A 23774-nucleotide genomic window follows, 5' to 3' on the forward strand; every position below is an offset into this window, starting at 1 on the left:
GCAAACAGTTTCATGGGTGATGCTGGACATCTGGCAATGAAGGGTAGCAATCTTTGACAGGAAGGAAATAAATGAAGTAAGCCCCACAACTGCCCCAGCTTACTGCTTGGAGGGGTTTCCACGTTATGTTAGGAAAGAGGGACAAGAGTGGAGATCAGCAGACTCCCTGAGCTGAGAAACCTGAGTCTAAGGAGACCCAAAACAGCGGGGGTTCACTGGAAATGATACTGAAGTGGACAGAGCTATGAGAACTCTGGAGATCTGCAGAGGTTCCCCTACCCCACCCCAAGTGTTTGGCTGAGTGCTGATCAGTGCACGCATGTGAAGAAATAGACTCATCGGAGGAACAGTGTTCTTACAGACTGAAAACCTCACTACTTCATGTGGGAATGGATCAAGTAGGCAGAAGGGTCTTGCCTCAGTATTAGCAATTAGCCCTACAAAGAACAGTGCTTAATCAATGGAGAGGGGAAAAGAGCCAATAAAACCAAAACCTGGCTCTTTGAAAAGATCAATTTATTGATAAACCTCTAGCCACCCTCCCCTGATCAAGGGAAAAAAAGACAAGTGAAAAAGGTGGTAATCACTACAGATACTCGATATTAAAAGGATAATAAGAGAACACTGTGAACAACTTTATGCCAATACATTTGCTAATGAAAACAAAAGGTATATATTCCTTGAAAGACACGAGTTTCCAAAGCACATGCAAGAGGTTATTCAGGATTTACTGACAGATAAGGACTCTGGCACACCAGGGATTTATTTCTACCCTTTCAAAAAGCTCATGACTTCCAGAAATACCAAATAACAGAGCTTAAAGCTGAGTAAGACGAGGAAACACCTTCCAATTTAGATAAAAATAGATTCTTCAAATAAACTATGTTCAAAATAGATAATCGGCCTCAACCATTTACTAGCTTGTCAGAAATCTATTTTGTTCTTCATCTGAGATTATATTTAAATTCTTACTGTTTTGCTTAGTAATTAGTAAGCTAACAAACAGACTATATAAAAGAACAAGAGGGGCGCCTGGGTGGCTCAGTTGGTTAAGCCTCTGCCTTCAGCTCAGGTCATGATCTCAGGGTCCTGGGATCGAGTCCCACATCGGGCTCTCTGCTCAGTGGGGAGCCTGCTTCCTTCCTCCTCTCGCTGCCTGCCTCTCTGCTTACTTGTGATCTCTCTCTGTCAAATAAATAAATAAAATCTTTAAAAAAAAATAAAAAAAAAATAAAAGAACAAGAATAAATATTATTTAGAATCTGAAAAAGCTTCTTTTACCACATAAGCGAAGATGTCTCTGGAAATAGAGACCTACTGGTGTTTTATTTTTAAAACATTCCACCCCAGAAGAAAAAAATCCAAGGTCCCCTCCAACCTTGTCCCTAGCCCATTACTTACATAGAGGACTTTTCAATCTCGTTTACCAAACTGCAATTACTACTATTAATAAAAATTTTCTATTTTTATTCAAGACATCTATAACGGTTAATCATAACTTTTGATCAGCCTGAGATAGGCTGATGTACTTCAGGACCAATTAAAAAAAAAAAAAAAAAAACTTGACATGTTAGTTAAAGCTTAATGTTTATCAGTACATCTATAATTTCCATCAGGATTTCTTAAATAATGAAGTTAGTTCAAAGACTCCCATTGTTACCTTCCCTGACCTTTAGGAGTTCAGGAATTATATGTTTGAAGATCACTGCATTAAAAGGAGCAGATGAGAAATGATGGATAGTAAGGTCAAACAGGAGTAAGAAAATAGTTATTTGAAAGTCTTAAGTTTCATCTGTAAATTTATAATTATACTCAAAAAGTGACATCAAACGAAAAATTTTTCCATTTTTTAAAATGACAGGTCATACTTCAACTACCATCATTTAACTTTTAGTAGTATAATCCACTACTAATAATTTGAACCAAACAACAAAAACACAAACATAAAAACCAAGAAAATCTCTAAGACAAGAGATTTCTTGTCTATGTGGTATTCCAAATAGAGCTCTTATTTTTCCCTGCATGCACTGTTCAGTAACAGTAACAGATAGCTATCTGGTAAAATGTAAACTTACTTAAATTAGTTACACAAATTTAAACCATTATTCTCACATATTAACTTAGAAATGCTCTGAAAAATCCGTAGAGAAAGAAAGGAAAGAGAGAGAAATAGAAAGGTAAAAAGGAAAAAGAGAGGGGAAAGGACAGAGGAAGGCAAGGAGGAAAGAAAATGCAACTACAAACCTGCAAATGTTCTGATGCAATTTCTCCTGGAGTTCAATGAAGCTGTCATATCGATCTTTAGTGAACTTTATATTTCGGAGAACTGCTGCCACAGCATAAGGACGTATTTTAGCTGTCTGAAGTTCATTGTATGATTAGAGATTGTCCATACTATCACAAATTCACAAACAAGCATATATATTTCATTCAAAGATATAGTGGTGACAAGAGACAAAGTTAACTTTCTCGTGGAATGTACATTTCAGTAAAAATTTCTGAATATTTACTAAACAGAAAAAATTAACCTGTTAAGGTTAACCTGCTCATAGTTGATATTTTTACCAAAACAATGTCCCTTCAATGTTTCTTTAAACTTTATTAATATACCAGAACTTAATTCTATCTCAAAGTGTTTTAAACAAACACTTGGGTGTTATTTTCCAAAATTATTCAGGAAAACGAATGCTTTGCTTTCACCAATAAATGAAAGGGAACAAACTGATAGATTTTAAGAGCTAGAAGATAAATGTATGTCCATTTCTGGCGAATGGTCAAAGAAAATTGTATTTGGCAGAAGGATCAGCTTTGTACCTTTTCCCTCCCCACCTTATAAATATATACACAAAAGAAACTTTCTAAAAAGGAAAATAAGAATTTATCCTTATTACCTCTTCTGTGATGATCAATTTCTGAATTTCTCCATTAGGCATTACCCGTTTATACACTGGAGGCTTTATCCTAAAAGGATTAAAATTAATTAATTAATTTAATTAAAATTAATTAAAAATTAAACTTGATTTTTAATCAAAACATTTGGTAAACTGCATTCTGCATAAAAGTACAGAAAATGAATAGCGCTAAGACAATAGGCCGAAGTTACAGCAAATCCGATTTAGGCTGAATATTAAAATGCAAACTTTCTAACATTTAAGGTGGTCCAAAATTGGTATAGGATGCCTCATGGTGAGAAATGTCTGGGCACTTGAGGATCTGAAGAGGCTAGAAAACCACTAAGAAATCATATAGGGGACATTTATATCAGCTGAGGGACTAGATTTGTTAACTTTTTTTTTTTTTTTTAAGATTCGATAACCTTTAAAGTTTTATTCCAACCATGAGATTCTGAACTTCTAAGAAAAATAGGGTTTATTAAAAATACAGATTCCCTGGTCCCATCTGGACCTACTCAATCAGGATATTCAAAGGAAAGGCCAAGAAAACAGTACATTTTGAAGGCACAGTCCAGGTAATTCTTACCAGGAAAGACTGGGAATTACTGTTTTCATTTAGTGCTTCTCAAAAACCTTAAGTGCTCACAGTCAAGTGGGGAATTTGTTAAACCACAGACTGACTAAATAGGTCTTGAGTAGAGGCTGAGATTCTGCATTTCTAACAAGCTCTTGCGTGATAAAGAGGACGCTGATCCACGGACCACACTTTTGAGTAGCAAAATGGCTAAATCACTTTCCTAATCCTGTCTAATCGACAAAACGACACTAGGAGTAGAAAACTCTAATGAAACAGGTCTGGAAAATGCCTCTAAGGGATCATCCCTGGCCCTAAAATGTGAGGGTCTGATTGTCACACAGAACCAACCGAACCACCTTCCAAATTTTAACCACCTAAGCCAAATGCCTAACTTACACCAATACCCATCAGTCACCTGAAACCTCATAGGTTCTGAGTCTAGCCCATCGGCCAAAGGCTCTCATTCTTCTGCATCTGACCAGACGATGTGTCATTGAAAGCGAAAATAAATTATTTTTGATAGGAGTTTCACATCTTCCACTTCATATACTCATTGCTTTCTATACTCATTACATGAATAGTTGGAAAGGGACTTAAAAATACTCATTATAAATTAGGAGACTGAGGGGTGCCTGGGTACCTAAGTTGGTTAAGTGTCTGACTCTTGGTTTCGGCTCGGGTTATGATCTTAGTTGTGAGACTGAGCCCCATGCTGGACTCCACGCTGGGTCATGGAGTCTCAAGATTCTCTCGCTCTCTCTAGCCCCACTCCCTCAGCAAGAGCAGGCAAATGCTCGCTCTCAAAAACAAAAACCAAAAAATTAGAAGATTGAAACTAGAGGCCAGTTAACCTGAGCAAGATCTGAGAGCCATCATAAGATTTTCAGCTTTCCAGTCCGGAAGCTCCACTCCTGAGCTTCTTTAAAGTTCTTAAGCAAACGGCATACAAAGTTTTGCCACCTCTACTTTCTTCCCAACACTTAACAAATCCAACTAGTCATCTATTGCTATTGGATTACTGAGGAAATTCACATGAACCCACTAAAAACTTTGTAAGAAGCCATAAAATCATTAACTACTCCAGTTTTAAATAGCTCCCCAGATGGAAGGCTAGGACTCAATATGCAAATTTTTAAATGGCTACAATCCACATTAACCTTCCTGTCCAACCCTCCCTCTATTCAAACCTAAAGCTGTGTACCTGCCCAACAAGTTCTTTTCTAAAGACTTAAAACATCATTGCTGATAATAACAGGCAAAAGAAATCTAACTGAGCAAACTATTTGACAAACATATTCTTTTTTTTTTCATCTTTAGTAAACATATTCTCTTACCTTTCTTTGAAGACTTGAAGCCCTCGAACCAATCCTTCCAAACACAGGAGATCATATCTATTGGCAGGTACGTCAATTTTGTAAAGAACAACATCAGAGGCTCCCTCTGCCTTTTCATTACCTTGTTCCTTACTTATGATTTCCTTCTCGGAAGTCTAAAACAAGCCCAAAAAAATAAGGTGAAACTAATCTAAATTTTTTTTTTTTATAAAGATTTGATTTATTTATTTGACAGACAGAGATCACAAGTAGGCAGAGAGGCAGGCAGAGAGAGAGAGGGAGGAAGAAGGCTCCCTGCTGAGCAGAGCGCCTGATGCGGAGCTCGATCCCAGTACCCTGAGATCATGACCAGAGCCGAAGGCAGAGGCTTAACCCATTGAGCCACCCAGGCGCCCCAACAAATCTAAATTCTTTGGAAAAAGTCATTGTCAGTGCTACAAAGGGGCACCTGGGTGGCTCAGTCAGTTGAGCATCTGGCTCTGGGTTTCAGCTAAGGTAAGGATCTCACTGGTCCGGTCAGGTCGTAAGATCAAGCCCTGGTGCAAGCTCCCGGTTCAGGAGGGAGTCTGCTTGAAGGTTCTCTCCCTCTGTCTGTCCCTCCCCCAACTTGAGTGCACACACATCCTCGCTCTCTCTCTCCCAAAGTAGATCTTTAATTTTTAAAAAAAGTGACATTATACATGGTCTTTCCTGCAATAAAATGTATTTATTATACTTGCAACAAAAATATTAATGTTATTATCACAGCAACAGAAAATACCCAAATTTTTGCTGACTTCAGACATCTAGCATCCTCACTCATTTCGTAACAGTATAACTCCTCTACAGCAAAGGTCAGCAAACTATGGTCCACTGGCCACCTCTTTTTCTAAGTTTTAATGGAACATCACCAGGCCTATTTGTTTACATGTTATCTATTGTGACTTATATACAGTAACAACTGAGTTGTGATAGAGACTACACCATCTACAAGATTTACAATCTGGCTCCCTATAGAAAGAGTCTATCCAAACCACATTTAAAAGAAAATACCACCACCAAGTACACAGAGCAGCAACAACAGAAAGTGTCAAAGAGGCAAAGTAAATAAAGATAATTCACCAAATAAATAGGACTTCTTATAATGACTCTAAAAGCTAAATTCAGTAGGTACCCAAGCCTCGAAGCAACATGAGAATAATATTAGAAACAAAACAAAAAACAAACATCTGAAGAGATCAAAACTGTGGGGTAAATTAGCAGAGATTACAGGCACAATGGGAAACAACCTAACAATAGTAAAGGTATAGAACAGTAAGAATAAAGGCAACCAAAAAGAGAGAAGAAACACTAGTATAATTTTAATGCAGTAGCCAAAAGCTTAGAATACCTCAGTCATCATATTTTAGCAGAGAATAACAGATTTTCTTAAAAATAACCATTTGGCAAGAATCACTGATACACGCCTGAGATAAGATACTATAGGTCACTTACTCTTCAACTTAAAAAGGCGGCAATTCTAAGGACCTCTTTGATTGAACTTTATTTAAATTCTAATTCTTCCTTCTCTTCCTGCCTCCTTTCATGTCATACTCTCACTCCCTCATCATACAGGATGAAGCATTTTAGGAAAGACCCATATGCCAAAGGGGAGAAAATGTGGTAAGCAGAGAAATTAAGACATCTGAATTAAAAAAGAAAAAAGGCCTACTCCTTTTTGCAAAAAAGATACACCAGCTTAAATCTTTCATCTCAGTATCTCAATCCATCATAAAACTATCTTAAGACTGGGTCTGTAAGGGCTGATAAAATCCTTATAGAAATAAAAGGTCACAGAACTTTCAAAGCTGGAAAGGATCTTCAGGGATCATAATCCACAGCACCCATTTCACAGATGAAAAGGAGGCCGAGAAGCAATGTGGTTATCCACGGTTATACAGCTAGTGAATATGGGAGCCTGAACTCAGATTTTCTGATATCCAGTCTAAGGCTCTTAGATATCATACAGCCTCAAACGTAACTGAAGTCTAACTATTAATAGCAACTTGAAGAAATCATAGCCAATTTCAAGCATAAAGATGTTCATTAACCAAAAAAAACAAAACAAAACAAAACAAACAAACTTCCTATAACACCAGTAAAAAAGCAGCAGGAAAAACAAGGCGAGTCAACGCACATTTTTGTCAGCCTAAACCTCCTGCTAGAACACTGAATAAATCAAGAAAATAAAAGGCTTAAGAAAAAAACATTAATTACAACAGAAATACAAAATTATGATTTTAGTTATAAATACAATGTCTTATGTGATCATTAGTAACATTTTGCAAGTAAACTTTTTAAAAGTATTTTAATTATACAATTAAAAGACTAGGAAAATGCTTCATAATGATTTTTATAAGCAATTCTTCAAAATCTAGAAAATCATCGCTTCTCAGCCTTTGATTAAGATCAAATGCAAAAACTAAAAGATCACTTTACAAGGTTAATGTATACAATAATGATTAGGAATGAATTAACACTGGTGAAACAGAAGAGAGGAAACAGGAAAGGCAGCAGAGCCCAGAAGTGAAGGAGGAGGAGCCCCAGGCCACTGGAACTCTGGCTAAAGCAACATTTCCATTGCTCCCCAGGCCCCTTTCCATAACTGATTTGTAAAAAGGCACCTCACTGCCAGGGAGCACACACTCATTCTGGGTTACTCAAGATGGTCTATCCATCTCCATAGCATTAGCCTGATAACTTAAGGTGACTGCATATAACTTAACACATGAACCTCTTGAGATTTTAAAGAACCAACAGATACCCTTAGAACTGGAGCTTAGCCCCTTAACACCAAGAGCACAGAAATCACAAGAGCCCACAAATGTTCCACCTTAGTCTAGCCATACGGTAACAAAGTACAGTAAACCTCTGAAAAACGTGCTTCTATGTGAAACATTTTAAAAATATTCAATACATACAATTTCATCAAGTTCCAGACCAAATTCAAAACATAATTCATCAAATTCTTCGTCAGCTGTAAAAAAAAAAAAAAGATTGCTAATTTTAATCTGCTCAGTTTAAATGATAGTATGTAAACTGCATTTTCTTAATAACTGTCCAATACCAAGCTAGTATCAGGCATCAGATAGCACCATTTTAAAACCGACAAAAGGGACCAACACAAAACAAAAACCCTTAAAAGAAACAACTATTTGAGGGCTGATTCCTTTAATTTCAACTACAGAATTAGGTTACCTGCAGTGGGAAACTCACATTTACTCAGAAAAACTTATTAGGTAGTTATCAAATGTAAAGTAGGCTCCAAAACACAGATCCAGCACAATGGGATAATGTCATGTAAGTCACAGCATTTAAAATTCTGAGCCCTGATAGTAGGCTTTGGAGGCAGGCCAATCAAAATTTGAACTCCTGACTACTCCATATACTAGTTCTGAGAGCTTGACACCTTATGTAAACTTCCTGATACCTAGGCCTCATCCATAAAGTAGCATTTTACAGCCATTTTTTAGCATGGAACTCTGGGAAAGATTTCAATGACATTATGCAGGTAATGGACTTGCATAGCACTCCAAAACATAGTAGGTCTCCGATAATTATAGTTCTTGTCCTTGAAGTTATATTCTACTTTGCTACCTTATGTAGCATTTAGGGGAATTCCATCATTATCAAAACTTGAACACAAACAGGGCGCCTGGGTGGCTCAGTGGGTTAAAGCCTCTGCCTTCGCCTGAGGTCATGATCCCAGGGTCCTGGGATCAAGCCCTGCATCGGGCTCTCTGCTCAGCAGGGAGCCTGCTTCCCCCTCTCTCTGCCTGCCTCCCTGCCTACTTGTGATCTCTGTCAAATAAATAAATTAAATAAATCTTTTAAAAAAAATTGAACACAAACCATCATTACTAGTATCTTCTAGTGAAAAGATGGTCTTAAAATTCTGACCCTGGTTACCTGGGTGGCTCAATTGGTTAAGCGACTGCCTTCAGCTCAGGTCATCATCCTGGAGTCCTGGGATCGAGTCCTGCATTGGGCTCCCAGCTCCATAGGGAGCCTGCTTCACCCTCCGACCTTCTCCCCTCACATGCTATCTCTCACTCTGTCTCTCTCTCTCAAATAAATAAATAGGATCTATAAAAAAAAAAATTCTGACCCTGACAATGGACTTCAATCCAACACTTAAAAGTGTTATCTACTATATACCAGGAGCCATACTCAGTGCCAAGGCTAAAAAAAAAAAAAAAAAAAAAAGTTCCTACTCTAATAAAGAAACCAGATGTGTAAATACAGTTATGTTAAATGCAAGGGACAGAGATGGCACAAAGAAAGTAATGAGCTCCACTTAGAGTCCTCTAAGGCTTCACACAAAGGTTCAGTTCATCAGGCAGAGACTGTGGGGAATGCGACAACAGCATGGAAACTTTGGAAAGGTCAACAGGGATGAAGCCTAAGGATAAAGTCAGAGATACAATGCAGCAAGCAGAAAGAACCCACATGCCAAGGGATGTGCTCAGGCAGTGGGGGTTACCCTGAAGGATTTACCGCCGAGTAAAAGCATGATTCAATCTGCACTTTGAAGAATGGAGACCGAGTGGTGGATGGACTGGAGCAGGGAGGCTTCTGCAACAGTACAGGGGAGGAACAGTGAAGACCTGACTGAAGGAGCAGCAGTGGGTACAAGGAAGGAAAAATGTGAGGAACGTCAAAAAGGAAGAATCTGTAAGGCTCAGCGACAGGATGGGAGGTGGAAATGATGGGAGAAGGAATAGTTTAGCACTCCCGGGTCTCCAGTGTAGGTCCGTTAACGAGGGCAGGAACAACAGACGTCCCCAGTGATCCCTGCTCTTGGTACTCACACCCTGGAGTAAACGGAGGTCTGAAGCAACCACAGGAGTGACCTTGGAAACATATTCCTCAGCCAGCCAAGCCTTCAGATGACTGCAGGTCCAGCGGACAGCTTGCCTGCACCCTGGCCAGAGACCCAGAGCCAGAACCACCCAGCTAAGCTACTCCTCCATTCCGCTCTCAAAAACTGAAATAATCACTTATTTATACACTCCTCTGTACTGGGGTAATTCGTCATGCAGCAATAGAGAATACAGACTTTAGTTCCTGGATGTGGAGTGCTGCCCTAACAAGATACGGGGGAAAACGGGAATGGCTTGAGAATCAGGAGGTGGTCTTTGAGCAAAGTGTAAATCAAAACCTCAAATGCCTCGAAAAAGCTGTTACAAGAAGCCTCATGGTCTTTAACGGATACAGGTAAGGAAATGGAGGAAACTGAGGGAGTGTTACTGGAAACTGGAAAAGGGGAATCGTTTTTATATAAAGGCAAAAGTTTAGCAAGCAATGCTACAGCCCACTTATGCAGACTACTTGAAAATGTATCTGTTCAACTAGGCGATGTAACTAAGATTCCCAACCAATGCTACAAGTGTTGCCTGGTGTTTTTCTTGCTTTATACTGTGAAAGAGACAAACTAAAGGCCATTAAAAGGATCACAACCCGATCGTTTTAAAAATTTTCAGCCTCCTAAGATGTAAAACAGGACTAAAATTTAGGAAGGACTTCGGAGCAAAGAGTAAATCCAAGGCATTGCCAGGAAAGCCTGGCCCAAAGACAAAATCAAGGATATGATTATAAAATCTTAAGACTCAGAAGATTAAAGCTACTATTCATTCAGATAAAAGGCACTATAAGTCAAGGGTGTGCCTCACAAATTCAGTTATACAACTGAGTTTAATCACGGGCACTACCAGAAAAAGCCCAAGGTACAAAACACCTTATTTCAGAGATTTCTGAGTGACCTGGCTGTCCATTAATGAAATGGAAACTAGCAAAATTCAATGAAGACCCGCAGTGTTTTAGAGATACATGGGCAGAAACATTGTAAGCCTGAGCTGAAAGGGACAGAGGACAAAATGAAGTCTTCGAACAGCCAATATTCTATTAGCAACTAACAGACTGAAAAAATTAATCACATGTAAAGCACCTGCTTTCTTTCACAAAAAAAAAAAAAAAAATAGGGATCACTCAGTGAGTGCAGCCAAGAGCCTAGAGGGTAGGGCTAAAAGCCACAGAGAATGATTCCAGGGCTTGAGACCTCATCAAGAAGGTCCACATGTGCCAGCTCAATTTCAGAACGGCCATGGACCAAGGACTCCTTTGTGTCTCCCACTTTCCTTTCTGAAAAGGAGTATGTATAGCAGTTTTCCTATGCCTGTCTCACCACTGATGTTAGTTGTCGGTGAAGCGGACTGTGTGTCTCTTTAGTCTCTGAAACCAAGAGTAATTATATTCAAGCAGCTATACTTACACAACTACACCAGAAGAGCCTCATCCACACCTGGACCTGATTTAGAGGAGATTCTGGATTGTGAGATGCTGCTGTAATGGGATGACACTTCTGGAATCCTTGGAAAGGGGTGAGTAGATTTTACATGTAAGAGCAACATGAATCACTGGGGGCCAGAGGGCAGACTGGCAGTCAGCCTCCTAAACTACCTGCCTCCTGCTTTTTACACCCTTGTGCAGTTCCCTCCACACTGTGAATTGGTCTGTGTGACCTAAAGAAGATAGGAAGGGAAGGCATATCACTTCTGAAATACTACTAAAAACTGTGCTTCTATCATTCCCAACACTCAATTACCTGCTCTCTTAGGTCCTCTCATTCTGAGACAAACAAGCCACCATATTGCAAGCAGTCCTAGGAGAGGTCAAGGTGGGAGGCACTTAAGTCTCTGACCAAAAATGTGCAAGGAACAGAGACCTGCCAACAACCACTTGAGTGAACCTGGAATTAGATTTCAACCCCATTTAGGGCCTTGAGAGTACTACAGACCTGACACCTTTATGACAAGGTAGTAAGAGATCCAGAGCCAGAACCACCCAACTAAGCCACTCCCCAATCCTGGACCCTCAGAAGCCATATAACAAATGATTGTTTTAAGCTGCTAAATTTAGGGGTAATTCATTATGCAGTAACAGACTGCAATCTGGTCAGTAACCATTTAGTTATTAAAATATTGAATCTTTCGGGACGCCTGGGTGGCTCCGTGGGTTAAAGCCTCTGCCTTGGGCTCAGGTCATGATCCCGGGCCCTGGGATCAAGCCCCGCATCGGGCTCTCTGCTCAGCAGAGAGCCTGCTTCCCCCTCTCTCTCTCTGCCTGCCTCTCTGCCTACCTGTGATCTCTGCCTGTCAAATAAATAAATAAAATCTTTAAATTAAAAAAAAAAAAGTAAAAAAGAAACAACTTTTTTTTAAAAAAGAGAATGGGTTAATATAAATATACACACAAAAAAGTGTATTAAAAGTATTTTAAAAAATTAAAAAGTATAGAGAATTAGAACTGAATTCAGAGTTCAAGAGCATGACCTCTACTTTTAAGGAATAGGGCAGAACCCTAAAAGGAATACTTGAAGAATACATAGTACCTAAATTTACACCTTCAGAAACATTTTAAAAGCTAACTATTTTCAGGTAACATCTCATTCTAGGAAGGAGTACCTGTTAAACCGACTAGGGGTCTGTTATCATACTGAGCCCTAAAAAACAAAAATAGCTCTCACAAACCAGTTGCCACAGCCTTTATATAAGCTGATAACTAGGAGAGCAGATATCATTTCAACTGCTACATCCATATGGTCTCTGATAATTGTACTTAGTATTTCATCTTTTTTCTAAACGGGGATGTTTTTGGAACTGAAGGAGAGATGAAGTGTGTATGAGATGAGGACAGCCCACCCAGGAGACTCCTCGTCGTCATTCGGGTCTCAGCTCAGATGTTACTACGGCATCTAATGTTCTTCTTAGCACAGTATTTTTGTTTCCCTGATAGCCTTTAATGTAATCCAGAATCATTTTATTAATTTGCTGGGTAATCATCGTCTGCCTCCCTTATTAGAATGTGAACATGGACCTCTTGTGTCATGTGCACCGCTGTATTCCCAGAGCGCTTAGAACAGTGCCTGGCACATAAGAGGTGCTCAGGAACCATTAGCAAAACAAACATAATACCACCCCTTCCTACTCCAACTTCTCCTTCCACTCCCTCATAAATGGAGTTTCTATGGCGCTCTTGTTGCACTCTACTAGCTGACCTCAGGCTGCAACCCAGGGCTTCATTCCTACTCGATCCCCTGGCACCAAGCACGCGGCAGATGCTCCTTGGGAGATTGCTGAATGAATGACACGACGAACTAGACAGGCGCAAATGATGCAAAGACAGCCCTGGCATGTCTGATTGCGAGAGGTTACTTCAGCCCAGCCCCGCTGATTGGCCGGCCAGCCAGCCATCCCGGTCTACACCCGGAGCACCCGAGGCCAAAACCTGCCGGGCAACATGAACGTTACCACCACGAAGCCCTCTCGAGGGAGCTCCAGGCTTCTGAGGACAGGCACAAAGCCAGGTAATGGGGCCGGCACTTACTGTAGTTCCGACCCAGGGCTTGGAAGAGCAGATCTCGCTTCACGCTGACAGTCGGCATGGCGAGTCAGACCCCACTGCGCCTGCGCCGTGAACCGGCCGGCGCTCAGCTCCGGAGGCGCGTAGGACCCGGCACCACTTGCACGGGCTCTCTTAAATATTGCCAGCCTTCTTCCAATAGTTTCTGCCTCATTTTTCTTCTGGAGGCAAGTAAATTGCCATAAATAAACTCTATAAATCCATCTAGTTATATGAATGACTTGAAGGCTAAGAAAGGAACAAAAATTGGGTAGAAAATATGCTATGATTCGATAGGCAGTAGAAAGGACAGACCGCAAAGGCCCTCACGCGTCTAACCCACTTGTGGGCGGGGTACGACCCGCTAGTACGCGGGGCGCAAGAGACAGCACGTAGAGGGGCGGGGCCTGGGGGGCGCGTCTCCTTGCGGGGTGGGGAGAAGGCCGGCGAGCGGGCGGGGTTTGCGGTATCCTACCACGGAAAGTGTGCAACTATGAGCTGTGGAAGGCGGACCGCAGTTTGGGCTTTATTCTTCGTGCTTACATAGTCTCCCTTGTCCCCTGTAAGTTTTATGCCTGGGTTGTAGCCTTGCAGCAGCCCCTTTTTAAGGACAGTTTCTTTAGCGACTTTAGAAGAAATCGATACTCAGTGCTGTCTGCTGACAGAGGCTGGGCTCAGTCCTTCGCCGGCATTAGCAAGTTTCCTATTTCTGGCAACCCTGAATGTAATGCGTTGAATGCCCCTCCACCCCGCCCAAGATAATCAGGTCCTAAGCTCTGACCCCTATAAATTTTACCTCATGTGGAAATAGTCTTTGCAGGTTAATTTAAGGATCTGGAGTTGGAGGGATTATCCTGGATTATCAGATGGATCCTGAAAGCAATCACAGGCGTCCTTTGAAGAGGGAGGCAGAAGGACATTGGACAGACAGAAGAGGGGCAGGAAGTATAACCAAGAAGGCACAGGCTGTAATGATGTAGCCACAAGTCAAGGAATGCCAGGGGCCACCTGAAACTGAAGAGGCAATGAGGGGTTCTCCCTCTGGCCTCTGAAGCAGACCTACAGTTTGATTTTGGCCAAGTGAAAAGGATTTTGGACTTCTGGCCTCCCCAGAGAGAGTAAACTCGTTTTAACCCACCAAGTTTGTGATTATTTGTTGCAGGAAATACACCTACAAAGGTGATCATTATTCCCATTTTACAGATGGTGAGACTGAGGCGCAAGCTGAGTCACTCAACTCTCAAGGCAGAGCTGAGGCAGTTTCATGGGGGGAGACCTGCCCTTAACCTTCCTCTGTACAGTGAGTGAGGGCCTCCAAAGCCATTCAGGTGGGAGACAGTAGGTGAGTGAAACTGGGCCTCTCTGACTACCATTCAAGCAGGTTTTCACTACATTAGCTTCCCTCCATGACACAGGGAATCCCTCCCCAACATAACAGATTGGCAGAGGCCCCATCAATGGCAAACATCTCCAATATCCAATAAAATCTGCCAAATTGGTACTCACATCCCAGTGAATAAAGGACTTCTTAAGTTTCTGCATGCTGACCTGCCCTCCTCTGGGCACTCCAAAGTGTTCTGTCACCTCTGAACCTCACTTTCCTTATCTATAAAAGGGATAATATACACCTTAGAGAATTATCCTAAGGATCACAAATCCTCATGAATGATTAATATAGTTCTTAGATCCTAGGTCCTGGAAATCAAGCAGCTGTCAGTCATCTACCCTCCTAGTTGGTTTCCTGCTGGTCTCAAACCAGCAGGGCATTCTGGTTTTATCTCCCCATATCCCCCAGTGCATCCACCCTGCTTTTCATCTTTGTACCTGCTCTGGTACTGAACGTTTAAAGGATTCTAATGGAAAAAAGAAAACTATATCACTCATCACAAGTGCTCAGCTGACTGATAGGGAAGACATTCAGAAAATGTTGAGATAGTAGATCACAAAATGTAGGTAGGTGTTGCTTTTGTCTAACGTTAGGGATGGCTGGAGAGCAAGAGATGGCAGCATTTCCTAGAAATGAAACATGGGCTGGCCAATACACATAAAGGAAGTTCTCGCACTAGAAATTAGGGAAAAGCAAGTTAAAATCATAATGAAGTATATTTTCACACCTACCAGATTGGTAAAAACATGAAAGTCTGACCCAAGCAAATGTTGGCAAGAATCTGGAATATAAATTGGTACAACCACTTTGGAAAATAGGGCCTTAATTAGAAAGGCAGAACACGTGCATACCTGACTACCATTACACTCGCAAGAATATTCCCCAGAGAAACTTACCCATGTGCCCTGAAAGAGAAAATTAAAATGTTCATTATTAAAAAAAAAAACAAAACCCACAACCCAAACTGGAAACAACCCAATGTCCATCAATACTAGAATGCATAATTAGGATAAATCTATACAACAAAACACCATGCAGCTGTGAAAATGAATGAACTACAGCTGATGTATAAACTTGGATAAGTCATAAAAATAGAATATTGAGGAGAAAAAAAGTGAACCACAGAAGCATCTACACAGTGTGGTGTCATGTACATAAAAACAAAAACCAAGTTAACCTAGAGAGTATATTGTTTAGGCATACATAAATAGATCATAAAACTAAAGAAAATGGATTATAAAATACGGGAGTAGTTAGTTCGGAGTGGAGTAGAATCGATATAGCCTGGGAGCATTTCAAAATCATTTCAAAAATATTGGTAATGTTCTGGGGGCGCCTGGGTAGCTCAGTCGGTTAGGTGGCTGCCTTTGGCTCAGGTCATGATCCCAGGGTTCTAGGATTGAGTGCCTGATCAGCAGGTAGCCTGCTTCTCTCTCTGTCCTCCCCGCTCCCTGCTCATGCTCTCTTTCTCTCTCACATGTACTCTAATAAATAAAATCTTAAGAAAATATATTGGTAAGGTTCTGTTTTACCTAGCATACCTCCATGGGCATATTTTAAGAAATTAAAAATGAAGGTAAGAAACAAGAGATGAATGTGACACTTTTGGGGGGGCTAGGGGACAAATGCTTGGTGGCCTTTAAGAAAGCAATAAGAATAATTGACTTTGGGTTTTTTTTTAAATGAAGATTTAAATAAAAAGTTTTAGTATCATTTATATTTCTCTTGCTTTATAGATTCTGGGCTTTAGGTTACATTTTATTTTTTTTTTCTTTTTTAAGATTTTATTTATTTATTTGACAGACAGATCACAAGTAGGCAGAGAGGCAGGCAGAGAGAGAGGGGGAAGCAGGCTCCTCGCTGAGCAGAGAGCCCGATGCGGGGCTCGATCCCAGGACCCTGAGATCGTGACCTGAGCCGAAGGCAGAGGCTTTAACCCACTGAGCCACCCAGGCGCCCCTAGGTTACATTTTATACAGTCTTTCACCACCTCAAGATTGTTTTATAAAAATCACGTATGCTTCTTAAAGGGCTTAGAATTTTTAAAAAAATCTTAGATCTTGTTGAAATTTATTTAGGTTTCAGAGCAAGTGAGTAAACCAGCTTTATTTTGTTTCCAAACAGCAATCTAGTTAGCCCAACACAATTTGCTAAGACTTTTCTCCACAGATTTGAAATACATTTAGAGCATTACATTTCTTTTTAAAATTTTAATCCAATTAGCCAACATATAGTATATCATTAGTTTCAGATGTAGAGTTCAGTTATTCATCAGCTGCAAATAACACCCAGGGTTTATCAGTATATACTATATTTCTATACATATTTAGGCCTACTAAATTTTCTATTTCAATACCAGTACCAAAGTTTTAGTTATTACAGCTTTCTTTTTTTTTTAAGATTTTATTTATTTATTTGACAGAGAGAGATCACAAGTAGGCAGAGAGGCAGGTAGAGAGAGAGGAGGAAGCAGGCTCCTGACTGCGCAGAGAGCCCAATGCAGCCCTCTATCCCAGGACCCTGAGATCATGACCTGAGCCGAAGGCAGAGGCTTATCCCACTGAGCCACCTAGGCACCCATTATTACAGCTTTATAATGCATTTTAATATTTGGAAGAGTTAATGTATCATCAATATTAGAAGGTGAAGGAGGGTCAGTATTCTCCAGGCTGAGAAAGCACTTTGAGATGTAAAAACAAAGCTATCCATAAATATATATATATATATATATATATATATATATATAATGCATTCTCTTTAATCCTGAAATTCCACTCTTGGAATTGTTTTAAGGAAGTAAGCAGGTATTCTTCTGTTTGTGATATAAAAAAATCTTGAAACAACCTAAATGTCCAACAATACAGGCTTGATTAAATAAAGTCTGATACTGCCATACAGTGGAAGAGAGTAGGTCATTACAAATGATATTGGAGGGGTGGAGGACAACCCTGCCCTAGGCGTGTGGGAGAGAGGGCGGTCTTTGTGATAATCACCTGTGATCTACAAAGAATAACCAGCCCCTAAAAAGGAAGTAAGCCTCTGAAGGTGTTATCAGTAGAGATGTTAAAAGGATCTAAGTTTGCTGCTTAGCTTTCTACAAAAGACCAACCCAAAAGGCCGTTGTTGGCAGCCCTGTTGGGATCCCTCTCACTCTTGAGAGCTTTTTCTGTATCTTCACTTATTAAACTTCACTTAATAAACTTTTATTGCTTTAACTAAAAAAAAGAAAAAAGAAAAAAATGATTTTGGAGAACTACATTTTTTAACATGGAAAAAATTATACATTAGATGAAAACGAGTTACTAAACAATAGACTTAAAGCGATCAATTTGGTTTTTTTAAATGCAAGTACATAAATGTGAATAAAATCAAAACAGCTGGCATGATATTCACCAAAGTGTTCACTTTGTTATCTGTCTTTTATAGTTTTCTTCTCTTTTTTCAAACGTTTTCTTCTTCTTCTTTTTTTTTTTTTTAGGATTTTATTCATTTATTTGACATAGAGAGGGAGAGAGACAGTGAGAAGGAACACACGCAGGGGGAGTGGGAGAAGGAGAAGCAGGGTTCCCACCAGGCAGGGAGCCCGATGCAGGGCTTGATCCCACCTGGGATCATGACCTGAGCCAAAAGCAGATGCTTAACAACTGAGCCGCGCAGGCTTCCCCTTATTCCTTAATATTTTTCTTAACCATGGTTATCTTTGGGTGGTGAGATTGTTTCCTTCACTGTACCTTTTGTACTTAACAGAATTGTAATTATCAAGAATACTTCTGTTTTGAGGGGAAAACAACAAGGTTATTATAAAACACAATCATGTGTCATTCCCTGTCTATCAGACAGGTGTAGCAAATCCAGCTCTATCACGGCTATGTGAGATGGGATCCTGTGTAGACCCATGCTCGCACGAATGTTTTTGCCTCTACAATGGGTAGCACAGGGACGCCTGTGTGGCTCAGTTGGTTAAGCTGCTGTCTTCGGCTCAGGTCATGATCCTAGCATCCTGGGATCGAGTCCTGTATCGGGCTCCTTGCTCCAGAGGGAGCCTGCTTCTCCCTCTACCACTCTGTCTGCCTGTGCTCACTCTCTCTCTCTCTGACAAATAAATAAAATCTTTAAAAAAAATTTAAAATAAAATGGGTAGCACATAGTGAAAGTTTCTGAGATGATTCTACCACTTTTCTATAATGCTTTTGGGTTGGGCAGCAACTGGTTAAGAGATGTTATGATGTCTGAAATCCTTCCAACATAGATCCTAAAGACACAGTTGTGTCTAACAACCTTTCGCACTCTGGCCGCAGATAGTTTGAAGTGGCATGCCGAACACATCGTCCAAACCGTCCTCGGTATCTTCATCTGTAAAACGCAAACAGAACCTCAGCAGACGGCTGAGTGGGGATAAAGTATTTGGAAACGATTTGAAACCGGCAAGTATTAGATATTTATACTCAAGGTAGTAACTCAGTGATCTGAGACTATAAATTTGCTCTTGTAAGCTTAGTAAAACTGGAGCTGATGCCTCCAGGAGGATGAGACAGGGCTGTAAGCTCAGGGAATAGATGATACAATTTACCATAACCGGCCTTGTTTTAATTGCGGTATATCCAAAACTGGTTCTGTTCTGGCTAAAACCTTGTATGTCTTTCCTATAAATTTCCAGGACACTCTAATCCCTTTGCAGGTGACCCTGAAACTTTTAGGACATAACCAAAGTCTATCTTTCTTCTTGGGTTTCTACTGATGGATCTATCTGGAACCAAGAAGGTCTGCTAGACCTGCCAAGAGTCAAGTTGATTGGTATCGACTTCCCAAATGTCAAACCAATGGCTGTTTTAAATTGTATTTTAAAAATAGACTGGATAGACACTTTTATTATTAGCCATCTCCTTATCCTTGAAATTCTCCTTTCTTAATTTTCCTGACTCCAGATTCCTCCATTTAGCTCCTTGGACTTTTTCTACTACTGCTATGTGAGAGACAGTACCCTGTAGTGGTAATATTTCTTCAAGTTAGTAATAGATTAAAACCTTTTATTTACTGCTGACAGAGACTTTGGACCAATTACTGATTACTGATAAACCTCAGTTCTTTGTGAAGTGAAGGTAATAATAAAACGCACACCACAGGTATGACATAGAATGCTTATGCAAATTTTAAGAGTTCATGTTAGGTTTTGGTACTTGATATATACTAACTCTCACAGCCTCCTCTCCCTCCTGTACTACCTTTACCCTGCCTTCAGTGTAGGATACCGTCTGGAATTATGTCTGAAGATCTTTTCCCCCAACAGTCTCAGCTTCCACCACTCCCTAATTGCAGATGGTGCCCATTCTAACCTCCAACCCATCTCTCTCTTCTGTGAGTATTTCGTACCAACTTCTGAACATCTGGACGTGGATGTCCAACAGGCTGGCATGTCAAACTCAAAAACTGAACTTTCCTCTTATCCCAAAGCTTACTCTTCCTTGTGTGCTTCCTATCCTTTTCAAAGTCACCATCATCAGCCAAGTTACCCAGGCCAGACATATTTCACTTGGCCCAACTCCTCCTTCATCACTCTCTTCTAACTGGTTATGACTGAGTAAACTTGGGACAATTCGCCCAGCATGCCTTATTTCTCTCTGCACGAGGTAAACCTTTGAGTCACCATGCTAAAGCAATGGGACCCAGTATCCCACACCAGTATACCAGGAGTAAACACCTGATCCAAGCTGGATCTTGGACCTGAGACCGCAGGGAACTTGAGTTCCATGTTATTCAATGGTGGAAGCAGCAAGGTACAAGTCTGGAGTCATTGGAGGTCACGTTTCCCACCACTCAGAGAAACTAACCTGCAAAGAGATAAAAAGATACTAACACCAAGAGAAAAGATAGTGGAGAGAAACCTAAATGCATTTAAATGGGTGTTCTTAAGCCCCAGCTGTCTCCCTCGTCTTCCTGAAATTTGGTTCCTCAACTGAATGAAGTTCAGATGGCTTAAACCTTAAAGTGTGAGAGGTGGAGGGTTACACCTGAGACTCAAGAGGTAAGCAGACGCCCCGTAATGTGGGGCTCAAACTACATTAAAGGGTTTGAACTTTATCTTAAGAACAATGAGAAGATGCTCGGCAGGGAGTCTGCTTCTCCCGCTGATCTCTGTCCTCTCATGCTCTCTCTCATTCTCAAAAAAAAAAAAAAAAAAAAAAAAAAAAAAAAAAACCAACCAAACAACAAACAAAACAATGAGAAGAAATTCAAAGACTTCAAGCAGAGAAACAACATGATCAATGAAGTATTTTGGAAAGATCACTTTGGGTACATTATGGAGAAGGAATTAGGGGTGTCCGTTCAGAGGTCAAAACTCAAGGCAGAGAGACCAGTTAGGAGGCTGCAGTTATGGAGGGGAATAATGATAGCATCCAGGACTGGGAAAATGGCATGTGTTTAAAGAAAACAAAAAGTATTAATAATAGACCAGAAGAACCAACAGGTCATATACCAAGTAGCCATAAACAACCAGAAAGATACAAACACAAGCACAAGCGAACCCATTGGATTGGACCTTCTTGGAAACTGGAAGAGGTGGAGTCTGTGCCATTATCTCCAAGGACACTGTTGTTGGACACTGCTGATTGCCTCTTTGAAGAGCTGGTCCAGACCCCAGGTTGGTAGCAGTAGACTTTTCCAATCTCTCCTCATTCCTCCCTCACTTGGGTTGCTGGAACCTCAAATAGGTTTCCAGACCAAGTACGAATGGAAATGTGGATGAGGGTCATGAGAAGAGAAATCATGGAAGCTACAAAGCCTTGGTATCTTGGGCAAGACTCCTGCAGCTCTGCCCAGAGCAAAAATACTTGAGCCTTGTCAGACTGATAAAAGAAGTTAATTTTTAGGACAATAAGAAAACAGAGGGGCCAGAGCAAATTTCTCGAACTTAGTTCAAAAGAGTGTTGAAAACAGAACTTCTAGGGGCGCCTGGGTGGCTCGGTGGTTGAGGCCTCTGCCTTCGGCTCGGGTCATGATCCCGGGGTCCTGGGATCGAGCCCCGCATCAGGCTCTCTGCTCAGTGCAGAGCCTGCTTCTCTCTCTCTCTGCCTGCTTCTCTGCCTACTTGTGTTCTCTGTCTGTCAAATAAATAAATAAAATCTTTAAAAAAAAAAAAAAGAACTTCTTGAAGGACATTCCATTGAAACTATCATTATGATGGCCTTCTCTTGACTTTAACCGGATCTGGCCACTCTCAGTGACTTATAGTAACCAGGATGTTTGAGTTTCATGAATGTGTGGGTGTGTATGTAAGAGAGAGAAATAGAATATTTGCCTTTATGATGAACGCACCTTATGAAAACTGGCACAGTGACCTTTGTTCTAAACTATCCCCTCTGAGAACTCTCAGTCTGGGAGGAATACTATTTCCTTTTCAACTAAAAGACGGGAAAATATTAGCTTAGGCTACAGTAAAATGTCATGTTATAGCGAAACATTCTCTTCCCGTTAGTAGAAATTACCTGTCATGAAATGCACCGGAAAAAAACTAAAACAAGGAAGTGATTTTAAAGTAGTCATTTCCACGCATAGGTTTTGTAACCTATGAGGCAATCTGAACCATCACCTTCTTATTTCTTAACTGGAGCTGAGACCTAGAAAGAGGAACCATCCTCTGTTGGTGGAATCTCAGATCTCCAAGCTGGACAGTGTAGATTTCCTCTCCTCATGATCTCATCAGGACTTGCCACAGCACAGGTGTTTGATATACTGTGGTTGAATTTTTGAAAGTGTATTTATGTTTTATTTGCTCACAGGTACCTAATGCCAAAGCCATAGTATGTGGTTGGTAAATATTTGTTGATTGAATGAATAACTAATCGCAACCCAAACTATGGCACATTTGGTCATCTGCATTCTTCAGCTCATTGTTCCATGACTTCTCCATTTCAATGACATCCCCTTCCTTCATTGTGCTATCATTCAAGAAACAGAAGTTATGTGCTCGGACTCTGGAAACAAATTTTTTTTGAAAACACAGATGGGGCACCTGGTGGCTCAGTGGGTTAAAGCCTCTGTCTTCGACTCAGGTCATGATCCCGGGATCCTGGAATCGAGTCCCGCATCAGGCTCTCTGCTCAGCAGGGATCCTGCTCCCCCCCCCTCTTTACCTGCCTCTCTGCCTACTTGTGATCTCTGTCTGTCAAATAAATAAATAAATAATCTTTAGAAAAAAAAAAACACTTAGTTCTACTACTTAATAGGTGAACAATTCGTTTCACCTGTGTCTCGATTTCTCCATTGGTTAAGAATAATAAATACTACCTAGACTGGAGAGCTGCTGGGGGCTTTATATCAGACACAGAATGATAAAGCATGAGCACAGTACTTGCTAGGTGGTAAGCACTTAGTAATATTGACATACTTGTTTTTTTTTTTTTAACTACAACCACATTCAGACCTTGTACTTCTCCAAATATTAAGATACCCAGACACAAAAAAGAGCAAAATAAGCTTCCAAACTGGGTTTTGCCAAACCCTATGAGCTTCTGAAACTGTTTAATATCACTTTCATTTTGTTACAAATACAGTCGCTATGGGAAGGAAGGAGATGCTGAGAAAGTGGGTTCCTCACCTTCTTTCCCAATAAGAACAGGTTCACTTGGATTTATCACTCGGAGATCTTTTGAAGATTGAAAAAACTCCTCTACTAGAGTCAAAGTTTGAAACCATGATCCCATACTATGTTACTTCTCCTCATCCATTTTAGTAGGCTATGAAGAGAGCTAGGTCTATTCCTTGCCAGGAACTGGCTGGGTTGTCTTGGGCAAATCACTTAACTTCTCTGCTCTCAACTCCCCATTCCATGAAAGATGTAGTTTGGAAAGATAATGTTTACGGTTCATGTTTTCATGTTAGCTTTAATTCTGGAAATCTGAGAAGAGTTGTTTTCAATAGCTTGAAAAAGCTTCTCACCATTTAATTCTGGTAATCATTTAGCTACAATAACCTGGGGCACAATATATACACAGATACATGTTGAATATTAAATGAGTGAGTGATTTGTTACTTAGGATGGTGATAGACTGTGCCTTGGTGGGGCCATGCTTTGCTTCAGTGTGCTATGCTAGAGTGTAACAGATGTTTACTACTAGCTGAGGGCCTGGGAAAGTGACAAGAGCCTAACTCAGTAAACTCCACAT

The 23774-nt window shown here is 40.5% G+C and overlaps 1 protein-coding gene across 2 annotated transcripts in view; it reads right to left on the reverse strand.

Moving 5' to 3' along the window:
• Positions 1-13315, reverse strand: part of FARSB (phenylalanyl-tRNA synthetase subunit beta) — a 69412-nt gene extending 56097 nt beyond the window's left edge. Inside the window, exons 1-5 of one of the 2 annotated variants that reach the window (XM_032857326.1) lie at positions 13209-13315; positions 7745-7800; positions 4806-4960; positions 2892-2961; positions 2245-2360 (exon numbers count right to left, since the gene is read on the reverse strand). In XM_032857326.1, the coding sequence (XP_032713217.1) occupies positions 2245-2360; positions 2892-2961; positions 4806-4960; positions 7745-7800; positions 13209-13266 (455 nt within the window). In that variant the 5' untranslated portion in view covers positions 13267-13315. The remainder of the gene's footprint in view (positions 1-2244; positions 2361-2891; positions 2962-4805; positions 4961-7744; positions 7801-13208) is intronic. The other variant, XM_032857327.1, reaches the window with a different exon arrangement.
• Positions 13316-23774: the final 10459 nt, after the last annotated feature.

Source organism: Lontra canadensis, unplaced genomic scaffold (assembly GCF_010015895.1).
Source record: "Lontra canadensis isolate GAN:19392208 unplaced genomic scaffold, GSC_riverotter_1.0 scaffold13, whole genome shotgun sequence".
NCBI lineage: Eukaryota > Metazoa > Chordata > Mammalia > Carnivora > Mustelidae > Lontra > Lontra canadensis.